This window comes from Python bivittatus, unplaced genomic scaffold (assembly GCF_059951505.1).
Source record: "Python bivittatus isolate LINGU-HERP-01145 unplaced genomic scaffold, Pbiv_v1 ctg000480_np1212, whole genome shotgun sequence".
Lineage (NCBI taxonomy): Eukaryota > Metazoa > Chordata > Lepidosauria > Squamata > Pythonidae > Python > Python bivittatus.
The window spans coordinates 106459987-106468699 of record NW_028277075.1 but is presented as its reverse complement, the minus strand read 5'-3'; the positions used below and the strand labels follow the sequence as shown (position 1 = coordinate 106468699).

Genomic DNA, 8713 nt, shown 5'->3' with positions numbered 1-8713 from the left:
TAGGATGGACAGAGAAGTTTTTAAAAAATTGAAAGAAAGTAATAGCAAACAGCTTTGTATTTGTGCCAAGAAAACTGCATAAATATTTCTGTGAAGTTATTAGTGGTTGAGTTCAGCTCTAAGGAAATCCTTTTTTATTCCCCCATAAGCACGAACAAATTGCAGCCTTAATATTTATTCAACAGAGCAGGAAGTTCTTTCCCTTGTGTCATTGTAAAAAGATATGTCTGTAGACTGTGAACTGAGTAAACGATTCCTGCCCATATATACTTCTTCAAAAAAGAGGCTACAGTATGACTTTTCTTAGTTTCACAAAAGCATAAATACAATTGTAAAACTCTTCCTCCTGAAAATGATGAAAACAAACAAGCTGGTTTTAACTCAAGTGATGAAATGAGACGCAAGACATCAGTTTTGGTACCGCAGTGAAAATTTTCTGGTTGGCGAAATAAAGGTGCAAGTAGTCCTGCTATAAAAAGTTTTGTTAGTATATATTTAATTCACAAAAATACATTTCAGACTTTTAATTAAGATAAATGAGTAGTAATGTAAAACAGATCAGAAACACTAGTCTTTCAACAGCTTATGTGGGATGTGGCAGAACAAAATTCAACATCCCATTTTAAACATTTGTACTAATCTGTTGCCTGCCATGTCATGTCATATTACCCAAGGATTGATTTGTGATGCCATAACAGTACTGTACTTAGTATAGACATTCTGACCTCTAGCATCCTGGTTCAGCAAAATTTAGGATGAGTCATTGACAAACCGTTTGCTTGAATATAGAGCTGGAGAAAAGAATTTTTCATCTGTTTCGATTGCCAGTAACTTTGGTTAAAAGAAAATACTACTTAATTTTTAAAACCTGAAAAAAACCCAGCATCTGAAATCCAGTTCTGAAAATTCAGAAATAGTTTTAGAATTGTACTATCTAATGCTAACTAGGACAGCATGGTTTGTCCTTTTCATTTAACATATCCAGTATATTTTGAATTGTAGTATGGACACTAGCATGTTAAAGATACCTGTTAATTCTGTAGTATATATTTGAAAAACCTGATGATGATTAAGTGCATCTAAGCCAGAAATATTAAGCCACACTTTGAACAAGCCATTGTGACCTGATTTACACAGTACACAGTCATAGCAGATAGATTTGCATATTATGTTAAACTAAAAACAAATGAACAGCATTATGACTAAATTATCTCCATGAATCAAACTAATGCATTTGTGACACTACATAGCAATCTTATGAAAAAAGAATATATTTCTTACTACATGTTAAGACATGATCATATGATGCTAATAATCATAAATAGCTTTTCAGTGTAGGTACTATATAAATACCTTCTCTAAGGTATCATTGTGATCATTCTTTCACTTTATGGTCAGTGAGAGATTGATTAAAGTCAGCTGTTACATTAAACCTTAATATAGTGGTGATTAATTTTGGCTCAGAGCAGAGGCTGGCAATTTTTCAGTTGCTGGGCACCATCATATGATTTTGCATGATGATATGAACACCAAATGTAGTAGTAGTAATTGTAATAATTTTTACAAATATTAATTAGCCAACTCTCACAACATTTCAGTGTTCTGGCTTCCAAATCTCGCAAGATTTTATCGTCCTCATCTGTAAGAATATGTTGTTCCACCTGGGTTTCAAACTTGGAAGCAAGCAAAGACCTCTATGACCAATCACATGAATAGCTGATGGGCATGGGAATATTAAATACATGATTTATGTGCTAATTCTTCCTCTAGTGCGCATCTTATTTTTGCAAGTGGTTTTGAAAAGACAATGTGCACTTTGCCCTTAAAGTAATCTCACTTCCAGTTATTTCAAACATCTTGGAAAAGACTGAGTGCAGGCCTATAGGTTGCTTAATCTTACACTGATATAGATACACCTAAGGCCAGTAATATCAATGACTTTAGGTACGTCTTATTTTTTACAAGATTACGTTTCATAAGGGATACTGGATTCCTCAAATCCAATTATGCATAAGAAGTATGTCATCCCATTCAAAGGTATTGTGAATCTTGTTTGGAGCCAGTTCAGACTATCATCAGCTGCTTCAGTTCCCCACTTAACAGCTGGGCTTATATCTATTCCTCCTCTTCTTCCTCCCAATTATCTGGGTTGAGAAATAAAATGTCTAGCATCGCATCAATGATTTTTCCATGACAACTGACAATACACTCATGGATTTTTCTTCACTTGAACCGTGCTGGGATTCATCTTAGTAACTTCTGTTTAGTCTCTAGCAAGTGACATATCTGATTCTATTCCTCATTTCTCCAGGAACATTACAAATCCATTTGCGCTAGGAATGCAGCAGAATTCAAATAGACAAGCAACAGTTGCAGTATCTTTTGTCCTATACGAATGCCAGTTTGAATTATGGAGGTACCCAGGATACAATGCAATTGTTTTGCTTTGCAGTTAACAAAGCATGAACTATTATTCTAGACCCAAAGGAAGTCTGTGTAATTCCAATACATATTTTACCATTGTATGCACGTAATGTCATGGTTTCGGAAGTGAAATAAACTATCTTGTAGATTTTAGTAGGAGTATGAAGAATACGTGGTTTGGGGATAACAATCTTCATATGAATTAAGTACACTGTATAAAAAGACCTTGATATTTATACATTACACCACTTTTCTTGTGACTAAAAAGCCTTTTCTGTTCCATTCTGTTTGATGGGCATTCTTCAGGCATCTGTAAAATAAATGTCATATTACTTTATTATTGAGCAAAAGAAAGTCAAGTGTCAATAAATGGGTGACAAGTACTTAGGTAATGTTTTCAAATTGTTCATTATTGCAACTTTAGTAGTTAGAATTTGTATTTCCTAAATGAAGGATTTTACAAATATGTTTGCTTCTTCTCTTTGGGAGAAACCATAACAGAATCTAAAGCTATCCTATACCTGTTAAAATACAGTGTGCTTGTCTTCTCAACACTTTTAAAAACTCATTTGATGGAGGCTGTGAATCATATACTTTCTTTTTCCATTTTTTTTGCTGCTGAACTCACTTGCCTGATAAAGAATTCTTGAAACTGGAAAACCTCAGAAATTTTGCATGACTTTCATTTATCTAGTCAATGTATTTGTCTTTCTAGATTTTAGATTTTTTTGTCTCTCCTGGTCAACATAGCTAATACTACTTTTTATAAAGCTTATGTCATTTTAGCTACTTGCATTTTTGTCTGGGTTCCTCCACCCTAGAGGACACTGAGACTTACGGCCACAAATGGATGCCAGGAAGCACTTGGGGATCTATATGGCCACAGAGGATGGGAGGGAGAATGGGACTCAGTATTGTCCACCTGCCTGGATCTAGAACAGTGGTTCTTAAACTGTTTCCCCAATTACCCCTTTCCCTGGGTTCGAATAATGTCATTACCCCCACACAAAAAACCCAAGACTCTGTTGTTTTACACAAGCGTCTTGGCAGCGGCAGTCTCAAATTTGATCCTTGACTCACAAACAAGCCAATTGTTCTACTGATCTAGAAGGTGGGAAGATGAAAGAGCCATTCCATCCAGGAGTAATATAGCAACTCCTTTTTTTTTCAGCTGCATCTAGAAACTCATAGTATGGAAAATATAAATGAATCTCTGGGAAAACACAGCCCACAGCTACTTCTTGCATTCTGATCAGGCCCCAGAATCTGGAACTACTTTACAGCTGAATCTTGGCGGTTCCATGTCAAGGATTTGAGAAAATAAGGCCAGTCTACTAATTTCATGGGCAGTACTAAATCTATGGAGAGCCATTTGGGGTAGTGGTGAAGGCACCAGGCTAGGAACCAGGAGGCCATGAGTTCCAATCCCACCTGAGGCACAAAGCTAGTTGGGTGACCTTGGGCCAATCACTCTCTCTCAGCCCTAGGAAGGAGGCAATGGCAAACCACTTCCAAAATCTTGCCAAGAAAACTGCAGGAACTAGTCCAGGCAGTTGCTGGGAGTCAACACTGACTCAAAAACATTAAAAAAAAAACCCCAACAATACCCAAACCCTAAACATATGCCATTGTTTGACACAGTACAGTCACAGACTGTGTTACATTAGCACCCTAGGTGGCTAATTTAATTTTTTATGGATAAGCTTAATTTTTTAGAGTTTTCCACTGAAGCTGTACTCTTAGGGGGAAAAAAAGTATGTACAGAATCCCTCATTACCAAGATTTTAAATTCTGAAAGACTAAATTTGGTCAGAATAGGTTTCTTTAAAGTACAGGAAACAGGAATCTTTAACTATAAAATAATTGTTGATTCTTACCTCCAGAGAAAAGCACACATGTCTTTTTACAGTCTTCTTCACTATCAAAGCGATTATTATTTCCATTGCAGCCACCATACCAAAACTGAGCACAAGAATTGGCTTGCTTATCATAATACCATTTTATTATATAAACCCGGCATGGTCCTTGATCTAATCTTAACTGACACTGTGGAGGCCTCAGGATATTCTCTTAAAAAAGAAAAACAATAACAACAAAAAAAAGACATAATTGTCCTTAGTGTATTATTGGAGTAATAAGGCTACAATTTAGAAACCACTCTAACATTCCTGAATAAATTTATAGAGTTGCTGGCAAAATATAAATATATAGTACAGGTAAATCACCAGTTGTACAATAGCAAACATGAGCACAAATTGCAGAGCTGAAAGAGACAGGTCCATAGAGTTGCATCTGCTTCCTGGAAGTTCTGCAGTTTGGGAGAAAATGATATTTTGTGATGAAGTTCAACACAAAAAAGAAGTTTAAAAAGCATGAAATGCAAAGAGCTATCATGGCGGTTCTGCTGGCTAGAAAACGCAGAAGCTGAAATCCAAATAAATTTGAAGGTCACCATATTGGGGAAGCCATGTATCTGAACATAACATTATAATTCATTAGAATTTATTTGCAATATTGTAAGTTTATGATTATAGAAAGAACACTTTTAAAATTTTGCAATATGTAAAGACCTGGTTTGGAGGTAGATGGCATGGAAGAAGCTGATGAATGAGATGGTGGGAGTGTCTTTTCTGCTGTTAGAGATGGCAGTGATGGTGGTGGTGGTGGCGGTGAAGATGTTGTTGGCAATGGCAGTGCTGAAGTAACTACTGCGGGGGCAGAATATTGCAAAGAAAAGAAATGAGAAAGGGAAAAGTTTCTTCTACCTGTGACACATATCTTATTAAGAAATTAGCTATGAAATAAATACCTTTACTGTTAACTGGAGGCAAGACTGGAAGATCACCTTTGCTGGATACCGTGTCATAGTTCTCATGAAATATTCTGTGTGATCCTTTTTCCTAAAGCAAATTCAGTTTGGTTAATTTTAAAATGTAGGTGGAGTTTCTATCCACAAAAGGTACATTCAGTGTTAGATGAACAGACTCCTTCCCTCACTGTTACTTCCATCCTCAAAACCTACCCATGGGTCTGTGTTTCTAGCTTAAGAAACTCTCTACACAATCAGATGACATCAAACAGGTGATTTTAGAAATTATATTATATTGTTAAATTAATATTATTCATATTATTAGAATTAACTGTAATATCCATCATCAGCATTATCTAGAAACTAATTCAGAAACTTATTAAAAGTACTCTGATTTAAAAAATGGACTGCAAAGCCAGTTCTCTAGGAGAGTTTTGAGGAAAACCACCCCATTACTGCAACTTTTTTTTTAAAAAAGCAGACTTCAGATGAGTACCAGAATTAATGGTTGAGAAAATTGGCCAATGTTTATGGAATTGTCTTTCACTGATGTTTCATATCCACTTGAAGATACTGTTTGTCCATTCTTATTGTTCATGTGTAATAAGTATTGCGAAGTGTGAGAAGATACTGAGTGAATCAATGGTCCACTGATGCTTCCTCCATTTCCAACTCGGTTATATATTAGGGCACCATGTTCATCCTCACAAAACTGGTTAACAAGTTTGGACTCTAAAGCTTTAAAATAAGAAGACAGGAAAACATCTAAAATATGATAAAATATACAAATATTGGTTAAGAAATACAAATATTTACAGTATTTTGAACATGTGTCAACATTTTTTTTTTTAATTGTTGGCTGCTTCTTTGGTGTGCAGATAGCTCCTGGAATATTGTTTTCACATCTGGCATCTCAGCATGTAACCTCTTACTAGGACTGTGCATCAGTTAGGAAAATCCTGGATATTATCTTGTGTCCCAAAACAGAAATAAACTATATTGTATTCTCCAGGTATTTTCTCCTACCATTCCCATTATTTCTGATTTTTCTCATGCTGGCTGACACTTTCCTATGCTGGCTGACAAAAGTTGTTGTCCAAAACATCTAGATTGGTCACTCTTGCCTTACAGGATCAATTGCTGAAACAGAAGTGCTATCTCAGAATGTAAATATACAGACTTTACCATTGACTGTGAATTCCAGATAACCTGACTAGGAGGATGCTGACAGTGGGGGTAATCGTTTCTAGCAAAGGTATTTCCAGTAGTGTATTTTTCATAGAAGAAAAAGATCATCAAGAGTTAGGGTTATAACAAAGCATACTACACACAGGGAAGTTCCAAGCCACTTAGGTTAAGTTAGGGTTAAGATTTTATAATTTGAAAAACCTTCTGCTAAGAAATTGATTCAGGTCTCTATATGAAAGAGTTGTCGCTTCCCAAGGGCTGCTGCTTGAGTGACACAAGATGTCAGCAGAAGAATTAAAAAAAAAAAAAAGTTGTCAGAAGATTAAGCACATTTTGCTTCAGCTCTGCCCATCAGGAGATTATTCTAGCCCAGACTATGCCAGGTCAGTAGTAAGACAACAAAATATTTTCATTTCAGCAGAGGACTTCTAAGCCCGAACATTTATTAGCACATCTCTCTCCAGGGTCCTGTCCCTGCTTGAGCATCCAATCTGATTGGAATCCAAGAGCAACCATCAACATCTTGGTTCAACCATTGCCTTCTCGTGGTGGTTATAAATGCAGATGTCTGAGGCCTATATACCAGGCAATTTTTAAAAATAAAATTTTGCAAGCTTTGTCAGCTTCTTAGAGGTGGGCCCACCCTTGGCTTCCACTGAATAAAAATGACCAGAATTATAAATGTTGCATATAACTCCTGATCATCTCCAGCAGTATTCATACAGCAAAAGCTATTTCGCTTTGTCTTTTAAATGGTGTTTTGGTGATTCCTACTGGCAATAGCCTTCATCTGTGATCACATACTAATCTAGAACATTAGGTTACACATGCAAAAATATGCACGTCATAGTTTTGAATGATGAAACTTGAAAATGATCTAATTTTTGCTTAGTTGTATTCTCTGTCTCCACTCTGGTTTTGGATCTCAGTCACAGCAAAGATACCCATTGACTGGAGGCACCAAAACACAGAAACCCGGGCCTTTTAGCTCGAAGGGCACCAGTGGATTGTGTATATTTTCAGAACCATGTCTGCATGCTCACCTGGAAGAGTATTAAAATCATCAATAAGATACATATGTTCTCTGTCTGGATCAGATGCAATTAGATTCAGCTCACGTAAGAACTCAACTTGTGTTGGGTCTGAAGTGTTTACAATTCCAATTGCATACATTTCAATGTTGGCCGCATGAGCTTCTCGGACAGCAATATCCAGTTTGACAGCTTCTCTCTTATCCGCTTGCCCGTCAGTGAGGACTATGGCAACTTTCCTTACACCAGTTCGAGCCCCAAAAAAGCCTTCTTGTGTTGCTTTGCGGATGGCGGTTCCTGTGTAAGTTCCTTCTCCCATATACAACATCTTTCTGATAGCTTGCTTCACATCCTGTTGGGCTGTGTACCTATTCAGTCCAAATTCGAGCCGAACCTCCAGACTGTAGAGGACAAGTCCAATTCTAGTAGCATTTCTCCCTACAGTGACTCTGTCTACTAAAGCAGTGACAAAGTCTTTGATTATTTCAAAATTCTCTGGACCAACACTTTCAGAACTGTCAATCACAAACACTAGCTCCATAGGTATTTCCTTGCATTTAATACCACAACCTGTAAAAGGAAAAACAACAAAACAAATTCTGGATATTTTTGATTGATAGATCAAGCCATATAATCTTCCCATGTGTACTGAGCATAAGCATTATTACATTCTTAATTCAAACAATATCAATAGCTTGTTGCTAACTCTTTACATTCTTCATAGTCGAACAAAAGAAGGGACAGAAATTGAAAATGTATCCTATAAATTACTTGATGTACTTAATGGAAACAGTATAAGCATTACTCCAGTCATGAGGAACTCAATGTCTGCTGTCGGCTTTTACCTGATGGGATTCTAATTCTCATCCTCTTCATTTAAGTAGAGGCTCAAAATATCTGTATTAATTTCTTTAAATTGATTCCACAGGAATAGCATGATTGTTGGCATTTTAATTTTACCTTTGAGTAAAGGGTTCTAATAATTTTCTGGTTTGGGGAAAAGAGTAAAGAATAAGAACCTGCCCTAGGACATAATGGCAAGGCAGCTTGAAAACTTACCACATATCTCTTTAATTAACTTAATTATATCTTCTCTCTAGGTTAGACAAGAAATACATACATAGTATTACAGAACTGCTTTATTTTCAGCTATTTATAACATGGCCTCTGCCAAAAATACATAAAAATAGTGTTTATTATATTTAGAGTAATCTCAAATATTTTTCATGCAGTGAAAGTCATATATTTATCCATTTCACCG

General features: G+C 36.2%; 1 protein-coding gene across 1 annotated transcript in view; it reads right to left on the bottom strand.

Annotated features, from left to right (window-relative positions):
• Positions 1–8713, bottom strand: part of LOC103063312 (uncharacterized) — a 52275-nt gene that overhangs the window by 982 nt on the left and 42580 nt on the right. The window contains exons 30-35 of the mRNA XM_025174646.2: positions 8512–8548; positions 7465–8022; positions 5730–5971; positions 5234–5324; positions 4995–5132; positions 4302–4493 (exon numbers count right to left, since the gene is read on the bottom strand). Coding sequence (XP_025030414.2) covers positions 4302–4493; positions 4995–5132; positions 5234–5324; positions 5730–5971; positions 7465–8022; positions 8512–8548 — 1258 coding nt within the window. The remainder of the gene's footprint in view (positions 1–4301; positions 4494–4994; positions 5133–5233; positions 5325–5729; positions 5972–7464; positions 8023–8511; positions 8549–8713) is intronic.